The 23381-nt window shown below is 35.4% G+C and overlaps 2 protein-coding genes across 3 annotated transcripts; one reads left to right on the top strand and one right to left on the bottom strand.

Annotated features, from left to right (window-relative positions):
• The first annotated feature begins 276 nt into the window (after nt 1-276).
• Nucleotides 277-7916, top strand: LOC113679760 (tRNA wybutosine-synthesizing protein 5). Of its 2 annotated transcripts, XM_027196731.2 has the most exons (10): nt 277-827; nt 2440-2506; nt 2754-2879; nt 3251-3300; nt 3957-4049; nt 4512-4685; nt 5165-5234; nt 5729-5794; nt 6305-6382; nt 6881-7916. In XM_027196731.2, the coding sequence occupies exons 1-10, from the start codon at nt 376-378 to the stop codon at nt 6983-6985; spliced, it is 1281 nt and encodes a 426-aa protein (XP_027052532.2). In that variant the 5' UTR covers nt 277-375; the 3' UTR covers nt 6986-7916. The 2 variants fall into 2 exon arrangements, with proteins under 2 accessions (XP_027052532.2, XP_089036042.1); XM_089179916.1 differs by lacking the exon at nt 6305-6382 and having other exon boundaries at nt 296-827; nt 6881-7208.
• On the bottom strand, nt 7615-23379 carry LOC113679754 (structural maintenance of chromosomes protein 6). The gene is made up of 30 exons (XM_027196722.2): nt 22956-23379; nt 22001-22115; nt 21542-21647; nt 20735-20871; nt 20589-20650; nt 20315-20395; nt 20069-20170; nt 19838-19975; nt 19030-19110; nt 18599-18745; nt 18250-18338; nt 17758-17922; nt 16964-17142; nt 16536-16711; nt 16106-16132; nt 15722-15802; nt 15472-15558; nt 15018-15127; nt 14419-14512; nt 13813-13878; nt 13572-13628; nt 13384-13434; nt 12862-12981; nt 11940-12077; nt 11114-11229; nt 10493-10592; nt 9687-9845; nt 8789-8941; nt 8435-8532; nt 7615-8258 (listed from the first exon to the last, which is right to left on the bottom strand). Exons 1-30 carry the CDS (start codon nt 23139-23141, stop codon nt 8165-8167), a joined length of 3315 nt encoding a protein of 1104 aa, XP_027052523.2. The 5' UTR covers nt 23142-23379; the 3' UTR covers nt 7615-8164.
• Nucleotides 23380-23381: the final 2 nt, after the last annotated feature.

Raw genomic sequence — 23381 nt, 5'->3', positions numbered from 1 at the left:
AGAACTTTACGAATTAACTGGGACGATTAAATATGTAAAACATGGGGAAAAACAGACGGATCGATACATATCTTAACAGAGGCTGTGTTCTGCGATATAATATTATCACATCAAAGAGTCCTGTAGAGGGTGTCTTATTTTGTTTTTCAATATTCGCTTTATCTACATTTATAATGACGACAATAACTCAAATTCTAGAATAAATTCTTTAGATGCAAATTTCAGCATTTGCTGTAAATATAGAAACTTCCTCCCTAGCGATATCGCGTGACGTCATTCTATGCCCATTCTTATATGAAGGCAAGGACGTAATCTTACCAACCATCTGTGCATGAAAACAAAACGTGAACACAGCCGAAGTGGATACACAGCATCATGGGGAGAAGAAATTCCCTTTCACACTTTCTTTTCATAATTTATTTACAATTCTCACTGATTCCCGTAGCAAAACTCTCGTTGGAAGAAGTTTCTTCAACGGATTTTAGTGCACCTCCAGGTCACTTGGAGCCGCTCGGATCTCGTAATGTACAACACTCTCTTGAAGTTATCAATGACTTCTTAACTCCTATGGAGTTTTTCAAAAACTACGTATCACCCATAAAGCCTGTCTTGATACGAGGAGGAGCAAAAATCTCGCCGGCCTTGACCAAATGGACAGACGAATATTTCCTTTCTTTACCCGAATCAAACGATTTTAATGTTACTGCAGAACAAAGAAAGAAAGAGATTCGAACATTCCCTGCCTACGATGTGAGCTTCAAGGAGTTTGTGTCAACGTACAGAAAAGAGGATATTTACATGGTTAATGGTGTCCCTCCTTTCCTTCAGTAAGTAAATTTTGTTGTTACTTTGTTAAACTTACCAGAGGTGGATTAATAACAATAGATTGTTTATTTGCATAATTTTCTTCGACGGTGTTGATCGTAAAATACGTTTAAATGGTGTATTAGTTTTTAAGATTTTAAAACTGTATCCTCGGTTTAACTTGATGATTTCACATACAGCTGACACATTGTCTTAAAGACCTTATGATGATTTCTGGATAAAAAAGGATACAATTTTGGTATGTTATAACGTTCTCAATTAATAAATTCACCCCTCTATATGGATTTGCTTGAAGTAGTAGAGGTAGAGACCGAAAGACTGTAATTTAACTATATTTAAATATAATTTAAAATTTCATGCGTAATTTAAACTCACATTTAAACAGGAAAAATCGCATATGGCCTGGTCCTGAGTATTCTGAGTTGAAAATATTGTGGTCTTATGCTTAATGATACAGTGTATTTTTCAGAGATTTCTTTCTTCATCACTAGAGAACTTTTGAACGGCCATGCATTATCTTTTGCTTAATGAGATCTGTGCCTACCCCTTAGAACAAACATGAGTTGAGGATATGTCAGGTGTTCCATTGAATATGTTTGCTTATATTTATGAATTTCACAACCTTTGTAAAACTCCTTATTTCAAAAGATTCTGAATTGAGATTGAAGTCTGCAGATGGTGCAGATGTTATCACGTTCTAATCGCAAGATCAAGTCAGCTATTAATTTCACAGTTTCAACAATAGCTGTTCAGCAAAAAAGTGGACTGAAGCACTATTAAATATCCTGTGTTGACAGCATGATTTAGATTGCATAGTTATCCTTCTTAAGGGTGCAGGCAAGTCAAGAATTTAAAGAAAGTGACGAGACTTTTAACTCTGTAATACATGTTTCAGCAGAATCTTCTGTCATCTTCAGTTAATTAACGTACAAAGCATTGGAAGTTGAATTCTGATAAAATAATGGTGACAACAAGAAAGAGGCGAAGCATGAAAGTGTGAGGATTAAAAGGATAGTTTTAAATTTACATGGTGTAATTGTTGATTCAAGGATGGTTGTTCCCTTTGAGTATGAATAGCTTCTTTTATCTTGAGTTGAAAACTGGTAGTGGTGTGATCCAAAACATAGAAGCTACCTGCTGAACACAAAGGGCCACAATGTGCAGAATCATGCAGATGCCTGAAAAAGTGAGAGGCCCTGTCACTGACTAAGTGCTCTCTAACACATGTGGAAAATTGCCGGCACGTTTCACTGATGTAACAGGCATTGCAACCAGCACATACAAACTTCTAAACCACATGTGAACGGAGCCCGTCAGGGACAGGGTCTTTCACACCAAACAAGTTGCCGATCTTGAAGGAAGAGAAAACCAGCTTAATATCCAAGTTGCATTGGATGTAATTTATCAGGAGTTGTTGAGTTTGAATACTTGACAGAAATCAGTAGGGTTTTATGGATAATTCAAACACGGAATCTATCATTTCATAACATATAGCCAACCGAAAATAGTATAGTTTAATAATAAAATAGTATCTTAACACTGTTAAAAATAATTTGGACATTGTCTCAGCTTGTAACTTTTCCTACACCTCAAGTGCTGTCCATTTTAATGCAGGAAAGATGTAATCTTACCTCCACCACTTTTATGTAATGATATTGTGAAGGACAAGTTAATCGACACGGTTAGTCATTGTTCCAATGTATTAAATTCACTGATAAAATTGACGCCTTCCTAGAAAAACACTAAGCCTGGATCACATATTTTTATCTCAAAATTAAGTCTCTTTGAAAGGGTCTGAATTTTACAAGTTTCTAACACCTGCAGATTTCTTCATTGATTTTGTCCCTTTTTTGTGTTTTGTGTTATTCTTCTGTTAATCATTTTGTGTGTTTGTTCAGCCCTTTTCCCATGTTGTTTTAACTCTCCAGGTGATGTGGTTCAGTAGTGGTGGCACAAAGTCAGTCTTACATAACGACGATGTTGACAACATCAACTGTTTATTCAGTGGCACCAAGGAGCTTTTATTTATAGACTACAAAAAGTACAAGAAACAGGTGTGCTTGACAGCCATTTTGTTTTTCTTTTAGTTGTTTTGTTCAAAAAAAGATTGTTACCTATTCCAGGGTTAGAACAATATTGTGACATTTTGTTTTAACTCACTCTGAGATGAAAGCTTGAGAGGTATTTACCTTAATTAGAACAGTTACAAAGGTCTTATTAAGACCAAGTTTCACTTCTTTTAATCCAACCTGTCAAATGTCTTTCAAACACCTGGTCCCTGAACTCTACATTAGCTTTTAACAATTTACAGTCAGTGTATAGTCATCGTGATGCTTTCAGGCTATATACTAGTAAATATTTCTCTTTTACAAGGATTTCACCATGCAATATTTGAAAAAAGGCTTTTGTTTCCTTGATTGTCAAGGTTCCTATAGATTTCCCATCTGGTGGCTATTCTGGTGTAGATGTTGATCGGTAAGATATTAACAATATTATTTTGAAGTCCATGACTGTTTTTGTTGTTAAGTGGTATATTTCCTAGAGACATGTTTGTTGGTTGGAGTTTTCACATGAGTGTTTTTGTGACCTTAAAGCAACTTGCTGGCTCATATTTGGCAACTGGATATGGGACTGTCTATACCGTGCTAAAAATTTCCTTGCATATTTTGCAAGGTATTTTTGTTTGGTAAAAGAGAAAGAGGAAAAGTACGATGGATAGCTTTGAAAACAAATGTTTGACTGATCAATGATTAATTTCAAAGAAATTAAGTTACTTCCTTATTGGTCTGAATTTTTTTTACAAGTCTGGCAATATTTTTTATTTGACCAAGGTTGAACATGAAAGGGAGGCCTTGGGTAGCATAACTGTGACATAAGCATAACCTTTTCAGTGTTAATAAATGAAATATTTATCCCTTATCTCTGAAGATCTCATTAGAAATTCTCCTTACTGTATGTCATATAGTTCTTGTGATGTTAGTTTTGAGAATTTGGTATTGGATCAACTAATAATCCCCTAATTAATGTTTTTCTTGATTCTCATCACTTGTCTGCTTGATATTATATTGATATTGTAAGGAGAAATTCTGTCTTGGTCTTAAAGGGTTAACAATTGCTGTAACTTTTTTCAGCGTTGATTTTGTTAAGTATCCCAGTTTGAAAGATGTAGAGTATTTCAATGTGACAATGGAACCTGGTGATTGTCTGTTCATTCCTTACAAATGGTGAGATTTGCTCATTTGAATAATAATGCAAATTTGCAGTGCTTTTTAATGACTTTAAGTTGGCTTTTATAAGTATCTTTAAAGCTGTGTGGTTTCTGGCATGAAAAACTACCTTAAAGAGTATTGCTGATTAAGCTTCATGCTGCTGAAAGGGGGAAAGCTATGGCTGAATAAGCCATGTAGCTTGAATGCTGGTCAACTGCCCTAAGGAAGGTCATCGGAAAGTCTACAAGTGGAGGGAATTCTTAGGATTCTTGTTTGAATGACAATATGTTAAAGAAAAGAATATCGTTCTCATGAAATTGGAATTTTTAGAGTTATAGTTGGGAAGCTCCAAGGGTTAACAATTAAAATGGATTTTTATGATTCAAAGAAAATCTCAGAGATGAACATCAGTATTGATTGATATTATCAGGTGTACAAATAAACATACATTGTAATATTTCATGTGATTAACCTTAGGTATCACCAGGTACGGTCATATGATCGTAACATAGCAGTGAATGTTTGGTGGAAACACATACCTGACTTTGTTCCACAAGATTGTGATATGGAACCCAACCAGACATTGGACAATTTTAAGTTCTCTTCTCTTGAACAAGAGGCAAGCAATACCCAAGAGCAAGGGGGTTTTATGTAAGTGAAAGTTTGCTAAAGTACAAATGTACCTATAATTTTTAACCACTGTTTCACTTGATTATAACTTAATGATCAAGATACATTTGGCTCATGCAAGAGGTATTTACAGTTGACCACACATTAGCCACTATCAACTGACTATCTACTGAACTTTGATCAATCATGGATCAACTTTGGAATGATTTGATAACTGACTATATTTAGATACATATTTGTCAGACATAAATATTGACTCAGGCCTCTGATAAATTGCTCTAATGAAGGGCCAAATCTTGAAACTACAACTTTAGAAACTCTTTACGAAGGCCAATTTACATTTATCAACACAGTTGAAAAAACTAAATTATCTTTTTATACCCCCCATAGATGCAGCACTATTATAGTTTCTTTAGAAACTTTCTCCCTATTATACAATGTAGTATAAATGAATCAAAAGGTTTCTCAGCTGATTAATTTTCTTTCAAATTTTTCTTCAGGAAATACATGAGTGAACTGATTGCCAATGGTCAAGTTGGTTTTAGGGAGTTTGAAGACAAATTGAAAACAGTATGTAGGCTTTCACTCTAGTAAGCCTCTGGGGTGGATTTGTTACTAACCTTTAAACCCAAGGAGTGACCAGCTTCTAATTTCTCCATACAGTTATGTAATACAGCTGAATCATTCATTTATTTTATGAAAGTAAAGGAAATGGTCACCACCTTTAGAAGCTTTGATTGTAACACAAAGTTATCCTTGTCAATAGCGAAGGAAGTGAACAGAGAAAAGTATAGGGGATACAGATACTCATGTTAGGGTTGATATTTGTTCAAAAGTTATTATCAACAAAAGGATGACTTTCTATATAGAAATATAAGTCGCACCAGATTCTCAGGGCTCGTAATTGGTAAGGAGATGATAACCATTACCAAACAGATTGTTGGTGGTTAAAGTGAAATTTTGATACTTTAGGTTATATGTTTTAAAATAAGAAAAAAGAAATGAAGAGCTTATATTAGATGGGTGTTCCTTGAAGATTTGAAATGGATGCTTTTTTCTCTCAGGAGTCTGCCATTGTTGGTGTTGAGCCTTTTGAGTGGAATGACAAGCTGTCAGCTGTGGCTAGGAAGGTTAGAATAAGGAAGTTATTGTCTATCCAAGAAGGTTCATTCCAGTGATGAACAAACAAGATCTTGCCATTTAGTCAGTATCAATTCCTAAAAGACTCTTTAGAGGCAGTATAAACTCTGTTATTGATTCATAGGAGTGACTGGCTTCTAATTTCTCGTTACAGGATCGCCCTTGAAACAAATGTAAAGATCGTAAGGATAAAGGAAATGATTACCAATTTAAGAAGCTCCTGATTGTCAAACAAACTCTCCTTGTCATTGCTGTAGAAAATGTGAAGATTAGAGTGTGGAGAATATGAATATTCATTTTAGGATCTAAAGGGTGGAAGGGTGTTGCTCTTGGGGGTGTAAACAGAACTTGTTTATCAGGGGGTGAAGTATCTTCTCTGGTCATCAAATTAGTAACCCATCAGCTTAAAATCAAGCCTTTTTTGCTCTCCTATGTTATGGGAAATATTTCTGTTATAGGCAATAGCATGGTTATTCCTAAGTCAGAATCTCTCTCCTCAGATATTTCAATTATTAGACAAGGACAAGGATGGGTTGTTTTCAAAACATGATTTCAAACTATTGGAAGAGGATACTTCAGTAAGTTTATTTTCAGTCTTCATCAACCTCACCTGTCCTTGACTTAATTTAGTGACACTTCGAGGAAGTATTACAGTTATAGTATTGCTAGTTTCAATATTCTCATTTCTTGCAATACCGTTTTCCTCTTAACCCCTAAACTCCCAAGATCTGATAGTCAATTCCCCCCTGCAGCTACAACATATTTCCTTTTAAATTAGTAACAGGAATTTGGCGTTAGATCAAGACAACAACTTCTACTTAATATGTTTGAGTATTCTCATAACCTGTTTGCTAGATAATGTATGGATATTGCAGGGAGAAGTTAGATTTTAATCACTTCTGGGAGTTAAAGGGTTAAATTAGAATTTTTGTTAAATAAATTGGAGTGAGAAAAAGTTTTTCTTTTCTTTCTACATTTGTGACAAGTACTTAAAATTTATATTTCTTTCAATCCCTTTCCATCTTACCTTTAGTTTATTGCCTGACATTTATGTTGTTTTTCTCATATTTTGATAGGTGGAGAGTGTTGTTGAAAATGAATTGGCCAGGATCGAAGATATAATAGAGGATCAAGTGGAATCAAACTATTCTCCCCAAGATGAGATAAAAGATGAACTTTAACTCAAACCAACTTTCTTTTATTTTGATAATCTTTGACTCCACTCATCCACTTAGGCTGACTAAATTGAAATAAATTTTAATTTTTTTCCATATAAATGTACAGTAACTAAAATTGAGAGTTATTCTTAGTTTTGGGGCCCAATATCTTCATTTGAAAAATATATTTTAAAAAGTAAATTGTTAGTTCAATAATTAAGTTAAAGCAGAAGCAGTTTTACAGACATCCCTGGGACTCAGTTTTATTACTCTTCCTTTGAAATCACAGCTCCTTTCAAAGACGTCTTTTTTGGGGGGGGTGGGGGGGTGGGGGGGTGGGGGAAAGGGAGTTAGCAGGAAGGCACCATCAGTGGTTGATAGGAAAGCAGATAAGGTAGAGAAGAAATTTAATTGAGTTTCTTGACTTCCCCATCCCAAAACGCTGATCACACAGACTTATACATAAATTTGGTTTTATCAAATTAGTTGATGATGTAAATTAGCTATGGTAGGGAGTTTCCAAAGCTTTAGAATCTCTTTCCAATTTCAGTTGATGGAACCAAATTATCTTGTAAGACCCCAAACAGATACTGCACCTTTAGCATCTTACACTGTTTATTTATTAGTGCACAAATGGTATTTTTTAAAATGCAGGTTCAAAACTGTTTCATTTATTAGTCATTCAGTTGGTGGATGAGATGTTCAGAAACCTCTCTTGACTTGTTACAATTCCCAACAAAACAACAATGTCAACTTTCAAACAACTGCAGTGGTCCGATTCCTCTTTTTTATACTATGGCAAAATTATCTTCATCTCTTTACTACTGGTGTGTATTGTCATTTAAAAAACTTATGTACAAGTAAATTCAGAATAAAATAAATATTCAACCTTCATGAATTCATCACATGCACTAACATCTACCACAGAATTTCAATAAAATTTGTCATTTGCAAATCCTTGTTCTTAATTTACTAACATTTGTCACAAATACAATTTTAGAAGATGATTTTTGCTCCAACAAAATCTCTGGTCATAATATTTTGCTATCATTATTCTTGTCATCTACCAGTCAACCTGTGATTGAAAGACTAACATTAACTGTCCAAAATTGTGGGCTTTCCATTCTTCTTTCAACATAATTGATTGGCAATTTGTATAACAAAAGAAACTGTAACAGTGTTACAGTAACTGTAAGATGTATTTCAAGCATTGGCAGGAGGAAAGTCTAATGTAGTCTGTCCTCTTTCAGGATCAAGAAGTCTGAATATTTTTACTTTTGTGCTGCTTCCAATGGCACTGGAAGAAACAAAACATAGGAAGTGTAAAAAAAAAAAAGTGAACGAACATTTTCATAGTATACAACCAACTAGTGACAGTGAGAAAATAAAGACTGATTGACTGAGACTACCTTTGGAATGGTTACAGGACCAAATAGCATTTGTAAAAACTTAATAATGTTTCAGAAATCTTACCTCATATCCTGGGGTGTAAGAAGAATGAACTGCCTTTCTTGTTGTTCTTTAGCAACTTTTAGCATCATTTCCATGCTAATCCGTCTGTTTACCATGTCCTGAATGTCAGAAAATGAATACTATTTATTCAGGAAAAAACCTGCTTTTTATTACACTACATGTTTAATTGCAAGAAGCAAACTGATTGGCAGAAGTTTTCCAAACATCTACAGCATTTGACAACTATGACCACTTTGCTCCCTCTCCAAGATGGCCTTAATGGAGAAGTTTACTGAAGAGAATGACCTAAATTTATTTTACAAATCAAATACCCAAAATAAGAAGAAAGAACCATTTGCTTTGTAAATCACCCACCATGAAGACATCAAATTCATCCAGACATCGAAAAGGCGACTCCATTGCTTCCCATAGGGCCATGATAAATGAAACTGTGGAAAATGATCGCTCTCCTCCAGATAATGAACGGGTATCTTTGGCAACCCGTTTGGTGCCCTGTTCAACATTTACCTATAAAATTGGGAAAATCTTTAGTATTCTGAAGCCTAATGTTGAACAAATTCTTTTTCTCAAACCATTTTTTTATCATGAAGCTTGTAAAAGTGGCTGATTTGATCACAGTATCATCATCTGGTTGAGTGGAGAGCTGTTGTAAGGGGCATTGACATCATGGCAGCCTAATGCAGAGTTGCTTTGTAGTAAAATGTTATAGCAGTTTACAATTGTGTTGAAAACCCCAAATTGATTAAAGTAATATTGACGACCAATTAGAACAAAGGTTTATATTATCATTAGCTAATGAGAACTCAAAGTGAAAACGGGCAAGGTGCTTGAAGTGTGAGAAAATGTGAACGTGATTCTTTTTTAGTTTTGCATCTGATTGGTGGAGAAGATGGTGTGAGTTTTCTGGACCAACCACAGAGCAAAGTTTAGTAGAAAACCAAAGCAGATTACTGTTGACAGTCAACTGAAAATTATTCAAAATATGTGTGGGCCAAAAGTTTGCAATGATGTTGTGATTGACTCTATCACTCCCCCACAAATCATGTTCACACATTCAAACAGTGTTTTTATTTGTAGGTTGATTTCCTTGCTTCAGTTTGTTCTCTTGTCTCACATGACAATTAGCCCATCAATTCCCATACATGCAAGGCTCTTACAGCAAGGCATGAAGTGGAGCCTTCATATAAAAACCTTGTTATACAAGTTCAATAAAATAGGTGAAGAAAATTAGAAATCATAAAAATTAACCAACCTGAAGGCTTAGCGATTCACTTCCATGATCAAAAGCCATCTTACCACTGTAACCTCTCTGAGAGAGCATCATTGTAAAGAAGTACTTGGCACGAATAGCAATGTAATGCCTGTAATTTATGAATGCTTTAGCTCTCTGCTCCATGACTGCCTTCAGGCGCTACGAGTATGGAGGAAAAGTGATATGATCAAAATATCAAAGTTTTGCCATATAACTACTTTTCCTTACTAATTAGCTACACCGATATTGCTAACATTAATTTAAACGACTCCATTTGACAAATAGATTCTGTTGAGTAACAGATCACAGAGGATGTCAAAATGTAGTGAGAGCATCAGTGACACACCAGGTGCATCACTGATTTTCTTAGCACATTTTGATGTCTTCTGTTGATCTATTACTGAACAGACATGGAATCTATTTGATTTTGTTGTGTATATTTTTTTCTTAAAAAAGCAACAAACTGTTGATGATAACACCAGCTATGCATCTGTCCTCTAACAGATCATAAGAACCAATCAAAATATGTTCATAATTTAGCTTATCATATAAAGTACAGATTACTCCCTACAAATCCAAATATAGCCAACTGTGAAGTGATAATTTAATTCATATTTCTTTACAGATTTGTCACAAAATTTGCTGTTAGATCAAACTAGCAATTTCTATGTGATAGGTATAAGTATTCTTGTTGCTTACTTGCTATATAATGTATGGATAATATAGGGAGAAGTTACATGTCAATCACTTCTGGAATTAACTATTCCTGCAGAGGAAAACTGTACAATTCAGAGGGGGAAACTCACCCTGTTGTATCTTTTTAGGTTCTTCAATGACTCCATAATACCTTCATACCGTTTCTTTGCTTCAAAGTAATCTCTTGTTATATCCTCATGTCTGCCCTTGCTGGGAGAGGGTGAAGGAAAAGAAGACAAAAAAAAATCATGAACAACCCTCACATGAGAGTAAGGAGAAGGAAGCAAGGGGCCCATTCAACTGCAGTTTATTCAGGGATTTTTATAACTATCAGCTAACAATGGTGTAATAGCTGGCTGTATCTAAAATGGGGGGACTAAGGCATAACCCAAACACAAAAGATTCAGGCTCAACAGACAGTGGTAAGAGGTCTTATAGATGGTGATAGACTGCTGGTAACTGGCTGTTACTGAAACCATGACAGCGTGTAACAGCTAGGAGAATTGTCACTACCACCCCCCCTCTCCCATGAATGGTATGCCAGTCCACTTAGCATTTGATAGAACTTATATTGATATGATAGAATAGTATTAAAGTTTGCTGATACTTATTTAAATCTCTATATTGCTCTGAAAAAAAGTTACAAGCAACTATTGAGTTCATTTGCATCAAAAATACGGAGAAAAAAATATTTTGCCCTTCATGACACAAGTTTTAAAAAGTGTGCATACTTTCGTTCTTCTGTCTGTATCCGTTTGGTTTTTTGAATGATCTCTGTTTCAAGACTTTTCACTGATCTTTTTGTTGTAACCCGTTCACAAAACTCGCTGGCTTGTTGAGTCTTCACCTGAATAACGACAAACAACAGTTTTAAAGACAGAAAAATGCACTCTTTTACAATGCATCAGTAGAGCTAGGAGGTCATTACATACCTACATTACATGTATCAAGATGTCCTCAAATAGCTGCATGCACAAGTAACAGTTATGAATTGACAAAAAAAAGGCTAATCCGGGTCTTTTTTGCATGAATCAAGTATGAGAGTTGCTATTTGTTGCAGAAGGGATGCTCATTCATGCTAGACACTTAACCCTAACCCTAATCTTAAGCAACCGTTTTGCCTACAAATTGTTTTTCTAATAACCAGTTCACTAATGTCTTACAGCCTAGGTCATTTCCCCAATGTCTCATGGTAGTTTGCTAATGTCCCATAGGTTGTTTCACTAACAAAACTAAAAGAAGACATTAGGGAAACAAGTTAAGAGATGTTAGGGCAGTGACCTAAGACATTGGTAAACTGGTCAATATCAAATAAATGCAATTCCTCCCAGGTGTAGGAAAGCATTGTGAAAATAAGCTGTCTTGTCCAAGATCAAAAGACAATAGCCCTGACAGTGTTTGAAGCTGATCTCTTTGGAGCTGCCACATCACAGCACAGTCTTCCTTAGGTAACAGACAGAGGTTATATAAATTACAGCCACTGATAAAAAAAAAGGAGTTCATGTGCCCAACATGACCCAACTCAGGAATATGAAGCCTTATTAATGATATCCTTACCCTGACAAGTTTTTTCATGTTTTCATGTTCCCTCTCTGCTTTTCTGATGGTATCCTGTAGTTCCTTCACCTTTGTTTCAAAGTGTTTCTTGTGGCTCTTCTTTGTCTCAATCTCCACTTCAATACTATTTTGTTGAGTCTTATTAGTTGTACAAGGAAAATAAGACATTGATAACTGACCTCTCTCAGGTAATGTTAAGCGTTGGCTATTCATACTTTGATAATCTAGGAAAAGATTGGTATGGTTTTACTTGGCTCTTTTCTTAGCCTATGGAGCAGTTTTCAATTTACTTCTGAAAAACTTTAAACCAAAGTACATTGCAATCACAACAGACATCAGGAAGTGAGTACTTAAAGTAAAAATAGACAAACCATCAATAACATGGGAAAATGCAGGCAACCAAGTCTCAAATAGTTTTTGTTTTGTGTAGTGTATGATTGATCAATAGGATGGCACAAGTTTTTTTTTTTTACACCAATAAAAGACTGAACTAATGGAAAACCAAAACAATCACCAATTACTTTCAACTCTCCAATTGAAAATTGCTAGAAGAATCAAGCCATCCTCCTAACTTGTAAAATCAGTATGCATGTTCTCCATAACATTTTCTATACACTTCCTGAGACACTGATGAGGAGAACTTGTTTAACAACAAGAGCTTATTTAGTTGTTGATCATTTCCTGTATTCTCATGACCTCAATGTGCGACTCAGGGGTAATATTGTAAGGAGGAGTTAGGTGCTAGTCACTTTTAGACTATTGTTTACACACAATAGATAGAAAATCACCAAAATGGAAAGAATACGGCAAAAATTGAGGGAGCAAGGATAGTTAGAGATGAAGACAATTGTATCACATGGTAAATGACAAACTCAAAAAAATTTTGGTCTAACTTGACATATTAAACAAAATGTGTTCTCACTCTTAATGGTTCAGCCTTGTCTAACAGATTTTGTATTTTCTCCTTGTGTTCTGCCTCCTTCAATTGTTGTTTGTTCAGTTCAGTGTGTGCTTGTTCTAACTCTCCTTCAACTTCAGCAGTCTGCAATAGAAAAACCCGTTAAGATCTACCCTAAAACAAACTTTTGAGCTGGACAAGATATTTCTCAAAAAGTCTTTTTTGTTAAAAAAATTGTATTTCTGTTCTTTGAGAGGTGGACCTATCAAATGTTTCCCCTTCCGATGCCACAGAAAACTTGTTGAAGGTAAAGCTTTCAGAGGTGTTGGCATGAATGTGGCATTAGATAGGTGTGTCACCCTCTGCAAGGCATCACAAGGGGTTTAGTTCTGGACCAATCCACGCACCATAACAAGCTCACAGAGGCAGACACCAGGTACCAGTTGGATTCATTTTTTATATGAAAAAAGTCACACTATCATGGGTTCAAATGGAAACTCAGTAAACAGTTTATGACATTATCATTCACTGGATGTGTAACATAACCTGTTTCCCCAAATCTTCCAACTGCTGAGTGTAATGCTCAACCTCTTCCTCCTGGAAAAAACAGATAAATCAACAACAATTACTCTGTTGGAAAACAATGATAGTCAAACAGAATACAAAAATTTAGGCCTGAAATCACTCAAGCCTTACTTAGACAAGAAAGCCTTTAAGAAAGAAGACCAACTTACCAATGTGGTGACATCTGGAAGGTCCTCCTCTTCATAATTTTCAAGCTCTTTTATTTCCTATAGTTAGAGTGAAATGCTATACTTTTGTAAAATCAAGGATGTAATTTGTTCACAGTGCAAGTACAAATAAAACAGTTTGCTTTAAATTTCTTTAAAAAGGAAATAATCTTGCAACATTAAATTTAAAAAATCTCTTAATAGAATTTTAATTAGCAAACAGTTGTTTCAAAACCATACTCACACCAAGGGCTTTATTGACCAATTCCTGCTCACGAAATGCTTTCTGTTTTGCCTTGTGAAGCTCTTTCTATGACACAATAGGAAAATATGCACATAAATAGAATTGTTTTCTGCATCTAGCAAAATTGATAACTATGTAAATTCATCTAAAAATGAGTTTATGCAGTTTAAGCTTGACCAGTGGAAATCCTTGGGAAGATGGAACCATCACTGCAGCTGACTGCATCCATCACTGCAGCTGACTGCTTACAAGGATGTGTAAAAAAAAATTTTCAATGCCAAGGAAACTTATACCAGAAAGCTATTTGGGGAACTATACTCAACTATAAACCAAAGTATTTGAAATGTTATGCAGGGCATGAGGGACAGTTATTTCAAGAGCAGTTTATTTCCTTAGGCTATCACACTACTGTAAGGCCTGAGTTTTCTTTTTGAGAACTGTTTACTCAATTAAGTGTTAGTTGATAATCATATTTAGGCTAAGGAATAGTGATAACAAGAGCCTTCAATTTTTTTGCTGATATAAAGCCAGTTAAAGCACAGTTTTTTTGTTACATGATAAAAACCTTCACAAGCTCAAGACCAGACAAACTAGTCACTGACTCACCCCATTGTCTCTGATCATTCTGTCAACTTCCTCCAAGTCTCTTTGGCACTGCTGACAGTGCTGTTGTTTGTGTTGAAGATCCAGCTCTAACTGTCTGAAAAAGCAAAACAAAGTAAAACAAACAAATAAACAATAAATTCACCACAAAGCCCCCTGTTTGCAAGGGTTGAAAAATGCAAAGGTTGCAACATTTGTGCACACTATCCAACCACCTCTGGTTGATCTCATTAAATGGCTTGACAAGACAACCATCTTCCAAGGCTAAGTTTCCATCAGTGACTCAAGTATAATGGATCTTAATTACTATGACCATGGCTTCAACATGAGTGTGAGCATAAGAGTGAGAAGGAAAATTGGTTCTCACACTTCCACTTGCAATTTTCAGTGTTTTTAAGACCATTTTGCAAAACTTGCACTTCCACTTTTAAAAGAAAGCAAGTTAAGAACTGGCTTGGGTCTCCAAAATCCACCTTTAAATTTTCTTATACAAGCTTGGAGAAAAATCAGTTCCAGCACTTCCTTACAGAAAATCATATCAACAATTAGTGGAAAACTTTAGTGTGTCATGTACATTGAGTGCAAATAAATTTCTGACCTACCTGATCTCTACCTCAATGTCCTTCTGTAAGTATCTGGCTTTATCCATCATCGATGCATATGATCTGGCCGTTTTTCCACCAAGCAGTTGATCTCCATTCATGGCATAAGCCTGAAATGTTACACAATAGATTCTTCGTTAATTGATTATAACTTTTGAGAGGGTTAACTCTGCACCCAGCAAGACCATTATGTTACTTTTGGAGATTTCAAAAACTTGAGCATAAAAGGCCAAACCTATATTTAGCCTTGTGTGATCAGAACCTCTCTTTAGCACCTCAGAGATGTACTGGTACACTGTACATTTCAAAGTGAGATAGGTTTCAATTGCAAAACTTGCTGTCATCATAGGCATATATCAGATCTAGGCTGTAAAAAGTGTGCCTTTTTGAGCAAAGACTCATTCACATGATTAGATGGGGTCTAAGCTGGAGAAAACAGGATATCCAAACTCACCATTCTAGCTTTTGCAGGAGGGCGTTGAAACATAACTTGACGTGCTACTTTGGGGTCTTCGATGAGTAAAACAGACTCTATGGCAACCTGAGAGTGAAAGTATCAGTGACTTGTGAGAAAGATCTGCAGTGATTGTTATTTTCAGAGAGGAAGCCAGGATTATACTTCCACCTGAACAACGTGGAAATGAACTGATCACACAATTGCTAAAATAAGTACATCCAAAAAATGTACTGACAGTTCTGCTAACCTGATCAATCAGACAGTTTGTAACAACCGGATTGTCAATAATCAGCATGTCTAAAATGGTAGGAAACTCACATCTGGGTTTCTGAATTAAATCAAAGATGATAATTCACATTATTAATTTTTTTATGTCAGAAATCATGGCCAATAATTTTTTAACTGCTCTCAGTAATTTATGGTAGAGGTATGTGTGGGTGCTCTCAAGGGCAAATTTTGCCTGTAAGATTGAGATTTAAGATACTCATTTAGAAGAAATCTTAAGGATTGTTTAATAACCAAAGATTGACATAGAAATGTTCTCAGGTCAATGGATCACCCACAGAAAAGGAAGAAGCCAAAATAACTGTCCATAAGTAGTTATTAGTTACAATTGATGTATTTCTCTTACATTAGCAGAAACATCATGAACCTCATTCTGAAATGAAACAACAAAACAGAATTATGAGAAACCACTATAGTCCACAAAGGTACACAAAAATAACAAAGAAGAATGATTATTTTTTAAATGATGTCATATAACTGTGGTTCCTAATGGCTCTAGTAACTTAAAACCTCTGTTGTTAAGATCCAGCCATTTTTTGTGTTTACATTACTCTCCATATTACACTGTCAAGCAAAACTATTTGGGTTCTTATCCCTCTCCTTCCTAAAGGTGAATATAAGTAAGTTTTATTTTTCAACTGAGACATCCTGCAGGACATTGCCTTGTGGAGGACACTAACAAATTTCTTCTGCCCTACAACACCACTCCAAGGCACCCTCACCAATATGATCTCTCAGCAATGAGTTAAAAGACAAAATAACTTTCTCAGACAAACCTGAAACCTGCTGACAATTATGGTGGGTATGTTATCTTTTCCAGACACTTGCTGGAAAAGCTGGCGGAGAACTTGCTGGTCATGACTGTCATGACAACAGAATGCCCAACCAAACTTCTTGATGCAGGATTCCACTGCTAAAGCCCACTTCTGATCCTTCAAGGTTAGATGAGCTCCTTAAATTACAAAAAACTTAAGTAAATATCTTGTACTAAATGTAGTTTCAGTTAAGAATCAATTCTAGAATCCCTTAGTTGAGAGAAACTAGAGACTAAATGTGTTACTTGATCACCACAAAATCAAAATTTATGAAATATTCTGATTTCTTGAATTTTGATTTTAGTTCAAGCAAAGATTTGAATCCTTCTGACTGATAATAAGAAAATATATTGAAAGAAAAAATATAGAAAAAAAAAACAGTGTGTTACCAATGGGGCCAACAGGTTTTTGATGAAACTTTCCTCTCCGTTCTGCCTGCTCCACTCTTTGGAGAAGATCAGGTACCCAAGACCCAAATAGTTTGAGTTTGTTGTTACGGCTTCCTTGAAGATCTCTTAATTGTCTCTGAATTGCATCAGCTCTATGAGTTGCATCATTTACATCTGTCCTGCAGAGAAAGATTGGTAAAAGAGGTTTATTCTAAATACACACCTAACAAAAAAAGGAAAATGGGCCATGCAATATGAAAGTTTTGCCAAGCCTGAACATCACTTTTTGTGGATTTTCTGATTGTATGTGCTTTAAATTCAACAAGTACTAAATGCTAAAGGTTACATTTCCCTCTAACAAACTGCAAGAATTAATACCCTGCATAAATGTCAGGGATTTCATAAATGAAAAAAATTTATTACTGCAAAAAATAAAGAACAGCCAATCTAAAAAACCCACAATAACAATCCTACAAATTCTTCATAACAGAGATATCCTAGCTTGTGACAGAAAGGAATGGAAAGAATTTCCTTTTTGCTAAAAATACTTCATCATAGGTGTAGTGCCATTCACTTAAACATGACTTGTACTATTACTGAGCCAAGGCAGTGATCCTTTCTTACTAGAAAAAAACAGCTTGACTTGATATTACATGTTCCATAACTTTTCAAAATCTGCCTGTGTGGTTCAGTTACAGTGTAACAATTGACAGTCACACTAATTTTTACCATAACCATTAACAGTTTACTACTACAAACCTCCCATGGATATAACAAGTTACTTGTTAGCTTACCTCAGCTGGTAAGTTCTTTCTTTTGCTCTGCTGATAGCTTGTTCCAGCTGTCCTCTGTGATGATTTGTCATTGACAACTGGCTTTCCAGTGCTTTGAACTCATCTCTTTTTTGCTGAAGAGCATCTTGTCGTTGCCTCCTCTCAGATTCTAGATCACGCATAGCTCTGTAAAAAAGACATAAAAAATTAAACAAAAACTCCATGTATCATGTACATGAACAGAATTATCATGTTTGAGGCAAATAATAACATCAATTACCAGGAGTATGTTGTGATGTCCAATTAGCAAAAATTTTGAGATTCACTACATAATGGATTACAAAATTGTGCTCTTTGAAGCATCACTGTGTGCTTGAGGGTTATTATCTTGGATATTTAGGGTGCACAGCCTTGAAAAGGCTCTGATAAAAGCAGAGTTGAGAAGGCAAGAAAAAAAGTAAGGCACTGGAGTGGCCTTTAAGGCCTTTAAGTGGGAACCCCCTAAGCACTTACGTTTGTCTGATTTCCTCAATTTTCTCCATCAACTGCTTTTGATCATTTTCTGATGTGTTCTTCTCCTGCTTCAACTTTCGTACTCTGGACTGAAATAAATGCATATTCAAGCCTTCAGAATATATATGAAAGCCAGCATTTGTCTATTTTTGGGTAACATACATGAGATTTGGTTACCAGAATTGAGAAAATTCTTAATATCTTGTCACTGTTATTTTGCCATTTTCTAGGTTACTAATTTCTGAATGTTCAGTGCTGATCTATCTACGTAGTTGTAACAGCCTAAATCTAAACAAGGCAAAATAAAGGTGTAATACCATAAAAAAATGCATTAACAATGGAAGCACACCTGTTTTTCTCTGTAAAGGTTTTTCTTTTGTTTAAGTTCATTGCATATAGCAGCTTGTTCTCCATTCAACTGTTTGGCCTCTTGAGTGATGGCATTGAACTGCTGATTAACTTCAGCCCACTGTTCTTCCAAGTTTCTTATTTCTTCCTTTAATGAAATAATCCATAAATCTCAGATTGTAATAATGTAAATAAAATTGTCCAAACAACTAATTCACAAATAAAAGGTTCCAGACAGACACCTCTTTCCTGCTCATGGTTGTAAGTCCTAAGAAACAACTGATTTATGGAAAAAAGGTTTTCATTTTAACAGCAGAAAAAACACTCTTCTGACTTTCTTCGCTAGTTATTAAAACTTCAATATTCAAGAAGAGGATTTTCCAGTATCAATTGCATATCGAGGCAATGTGAAACAATTTGCATGCATTATACCTGGCAAGTTGTAACTCTTTCTTCATATCTTGGCAACCTTGCCTTCTGACTTTCTTCTTCTCTTGCTAGGGGACCAAGTTGCTAGAGTACAACAAGAGAGCACATTTTAATCATAGGTCTTCACTAGTCTTGTTGTAATGCAGCACATTGCTGTCATTGTTCCCTCAGCCCACCTTGCTAACACTGCAGCAAAGTGGGTCCCTTAGTTGTCGGCACACAAACAAATGCACAAGTGTACAATGCTAGTCCTGAGTGCGCAAGGATGATCTCATCATTGGGAACACTGTGGTACTTACAACATGCACACTAAAACACAAAACAAGAACATTCCAATTTGGGGGATGTCAGAGGTTGATGGGACAACAGATAATAGATTTGTATATTCTCCACATTTCTCTACTAGACTGAAGAAATGTAAAATGGTTTCCGTGTTTACATCAGGCTATGTAAACACAGAAACCATTTTATATTTCTTTTATAAAATAACTAATGAAAGAGGAATGAAAACCGTGTTTACATACACTCATGTAAAATGGTTTTATAGCCAATCAGAGTGCACATACTATTTGAATTATTTTATAAAACATATTGAAAATATGAAAAGTTACATTTAAACCACTTCTGGAAGTGTTGGAATTGGTTCAATATAAGGACAAGATTATGATAAAGAAAAAAATTAACAAGAGTAAAATAGCTATGTAGAGCAAACTTTTGGAGGGTTGCACCAGTTATGACTCAATAATACAATAGGGATCTGATCTTGAAATTTTTGTGATATTGTAATCCTGTAATTCTGCAAACAGTGTACCTTTTCAGTTTCAAAAACTTCTGCCCAGACTCTCTCTTTCTTTAGATCTTCAACCTGCTCCTTCATATTTTTCAATTGTGCAATATCTTTGTATTTATCTTCTAGTTCTTTTACTTGATGCTGCATAGCTGGAAGGGTCTGCAATGAGTTGAAATGATGTGATTTTTGTTTCCAAGCACTGTATTTTCAAAGATAATTACATGTAAGGTTAACCATGTGGTATGTATGTACCTCTTGTTTTCTGTCCAGGGTATTTTTTATGATATCTTGCTGTTCAATAATCAGCTGATAATCTGTACTCATTTGCTCCAGTTGGGTGGCTTTAAGGAAAAACTAACAAACAAGAAAAAAAATAGTTGAATACCAGGCTACAAATTGATGTCTTCTCTGAAATCTATCTCTTTCTCAAATCAAATCAATAGCAATGATAAATTTACTACAATCTACAATTACCTGTACAAGTTCAAAAACACATACCTTGTATTTGTCTTTGGGATCTGAAGAGTTCAGAAAATTTCTACTTGTGTCTTGATTCAACACTGATACTGGGTTATCAACCTGGGACACAATTGAAATTAATCAACTTCTGACTGGGAAAGTTGCCTAACAATCAAGAGCTGCTTGTGTTGGAGATCATTTCCTATATTCTCATGATCTTAATGTTTCATTCAGGGGAAATATTGTAATGAGAAATTAGATGCTAGTCACTCTTAGGAGTCAAAGGTTAAGTGAAGTCCCAATTCCAGTTTACCTGAATGTTGAATTGGTCGAGAATGTGATTAAGTTCATCCTTTTTCTGTGATATTAATTTACCTGAAACAAAAAAAATATCAAAGATATTTGTGAGCCCCTGTTTATGGTAGCAAAAATGTGCCTGATAATTATTTATTTCTGTACCGTCATGCGATTTGAGCTTATAGGATCCACTCCCATCACTACTGATTCTTCTTTCCACTGTTATAGACTCTCCATAATCATCTGGTTTGTATGCATCCTGTCCTCTGTTTCGTAGCTTGATTGAGACTTGGGCATAACTAAGACACAAAAAAATGACTTAATATAAAAATAATCAATGACTAAACTACTTAATGTGGTTTAAAATAATTTAGACCATGCTGGACAGGCCTGTCATGTAACATTTACTCTGTCTTCCCAGGTCAACCCCATGTCTTAGCAGAAGCTGTTAAGGTCACAAAACTGTTGAAATTGTTACAACAATCCCCTCCCCTCCCCACCAGTTTGGCAAGTATTGGGTAAGAAAATACAGTACAGTCTTCCTCTAGCTAGCAGTGTGATGATGCCTGGTTGGATGCAACTCATAAGTTTTTCAAGGTTACTTGTTGCACACAGTTGGAGTTTTGGGCTCCACTATCCTCTATGGCAACTCCTAAGTACTTCATCATTTGATAAACATGACTTTGACTGATTCATATACCTTTGGTCATTGTCACATAAAATGATAGAGCAGAGGTTGTTGAGGGATGCCAGAGTCCCCAAAGGCAGGGTTGTAGCTAGGAATTCTAATGCTACCGGCTAAAATTTCAAGTGTGGTGGCACAAACATTGCATCTGATGAATTTTGCTAGCAGCCAGAGCTTAGCAACAACCAGACAAAGGCATGTGGGAATTCCACAGAAACTGGGTAAAGCTTTGCTCATGTGAGTCTGATTATTCTGTTTGTATTGAGATTAAAGAAATTTCTCACCTGCACTTATCTTTTATGAATCCCTTGAGAGAATTTCCTCTATTGGTAGTGGTGGCCTTTCCACCTAATCCTACCACTAATGCTGTCATAATGGCACTCTTACCACCTTGAAAATAGATCATGGAAAAATCAAAATCCAACCTTTTCTTCCTTTCTGGACTGTTTGAAAGATAACCAATTAGTTCTCAAATCTTCCATTTGCAACTAATAAACCAACAAAAGAATGGTAGTACCTCTCATTATTGCCTAAAATCATTTTAAATTCTTAAAAACTCAACAGGTGAAAGATTGCCTTATTATTTAAAAATTCCCTTTATATGTCATGCTTAAATGGGGGAGAACACTGTAATATGTCAACTAGTTGCTGGCTGGTTATAATAAATTCACACCACTGCTACACTTGGTTTTCACTATAAAGTAAGAGTGATCAACAATTGGTCTTGTTTCAAAAGCACTTACTTCCGTTTCGTCCAATGATAAAGTTCACATTTGGTCCAAGAGGCACTTCCAGCATGGTATGGCACATGAAATTCACTAATGTCACCTTCTCAATAATTCCAACTTCAGCCTCTGACTGCAAAGTTATAAAATGAATGTTAACAGAACCTAATCAGCACCTGATGAGGTGCTTATCATTGCAAAAAAAAAAAAAAACTGGAATTCAAAATAAAAAGGCCATGATTTGAATGACTCTGCTTGGAAAGTTTGAAAATTCTTTATCACTCCTTTTCTATAAGGAGAAACACTTACAGCATTACTCCACTTCTTTTGAAGGACTAATGGTAAGTTTTAAATTTTTCCATTAAAATTAATGGAAAAGGACACTTTGTGGAAGTATTTTCAAGGAAATAAAGTAGCTAATTAAATATATGAGTTTATATAATAAGCTCAGTTATGCACGCATTCTGATTGCTTCTCAATTATGATCTATTGGAGGACAGACGTATAGATGACCTCATCATTAAAAGTTTTTTTAATTCTTTATTATATAAAACAAATAGATTCCAAGTTGCTGCACATTTGTTCAGTAATAAATCACAGAGGATGTCAAAATGTGGTAAGAACATCAGTGACACACTCGGCTGCGCCTTGTGTGCCACTTTTTTGTTCTTACCACATTTTGACATCATCTGTGATCTATTACTGAACAGACACACGGCAACTTGGAATCTGTTTGTTAAACTGATACCATTAGAACAAATATATGTCAGCTAAAAGTTTTAACCGCTGTGCTGATAATCAGGCTCAATAGTTTTCGAATACCTCCCTGATTTCCACCACACCTTTAATAAATGTGTTATTTAAGATGCATGTTAGTGTAATCGCTATAATCTGCTAATCTGGGACCAGTATGTGAGTTAGTTTACCCTACTTTCGTCTTGTTCACTAGTTCAAAATATATATGTATTCTTACCGACGAAACTGGAAAATCTGGAGCTTGCGAGCAGTTGAAAGTATCTTCTTCCATACTTCCCTCGTGTGCTACACTTCTAGCTGATGAAACTCGTTTTTTCTTGGGTTGAGGTGATTCCCCCTGCGTTTCTTGATTGACCTCTGCTTCTTCTTCGCCATCTGATGATAATCTTCGCTTACGCGCCATGATGTTACTTCGGGTTTCTTCCCAATAACATCTATAAAACCTAGATCTTCTTAGACAAAAGAGCTATTAAAATATTCAATTACTAGAGATTTTAAGGGCTATCTGGTAAAATAAGAACTTCTCCGTTGAAATTTACAATAATAAAACAGAGTTTTTAAAATGCAAATCAAAATACAGTGTGCATTAAACACGTTTAAAATGGCGCCAAAGACATTCGATCACATGACCACGCGAGACTGA

Source organism: Pocillopora damicornis, chromosome 8 (assembly GCF_964200805.1).
Source record: "Pocillopora damicornis chromosome 8, jaPocDami1.2, whole genome shotgun sequence".
NCBI lineage: Eukaryota > Metazoa > Cnidaria > Anthozoa > Scleractinia > Pocilloporidae > Pocillopora > Pocillopora damicornis.
Note: the sequence above shows the minus strand (reverse complement) of the source record. Positions and strands in the feature narration are given on the sequence as shown.

What these genes read in the sequence shown, in the direction of transcription:
- LOC113679760 (XM_027196731.2), top strand. Translation starts at nt 376, where the DNA reads ATGGGGAGAAGAAATTCCCTTTCACACTTTCTTTTCATAATTTATTTA. An exon ending in GGTGTCCCTCCTTTCCTTCA is followed by an intron (nt 828 to 2,439) that starts GTAAGTAAATTT and finishes ATTTTAATGCAG; the next exon opens with GAAAGATGTAATCTTACCTC. An exon ending in TGTCAGCTGTGGCTAGGAAG is followed by an intron (nt 5,795 to 6,304) that starts GTTAGAATAAGG and finishes CTCTCTCCTCAG; the next exon opens with ATATTTCAATTATTAGACAA.
- LOC113679754 (XM_027196722.2), bottom strand. Translation starts at nt 23,141, where the DNA reads ATGGCGCGTAAGCGAAGATTATCATCAGATGGCGAAGAAGAAGCAGAG. An exon ending in CTCCTGCAAAAGCTAGAATG is followed by an intron (nt 15,128 to 15,471) that starts GTGAGTTTGGAT and finishes GTAACATTTCAG; the next exon opens with GCTTATGCCATGAATGGAGA. An exon ending in TTCCAGATGTCACCACATTG is followed by an intron (nt 13,435 to 13,571) that starts GTAAGTTGGTCT and finishes TGTTTTTTCCAG; the next exon opens with GAGGAAGAGGTTGAGCATTA.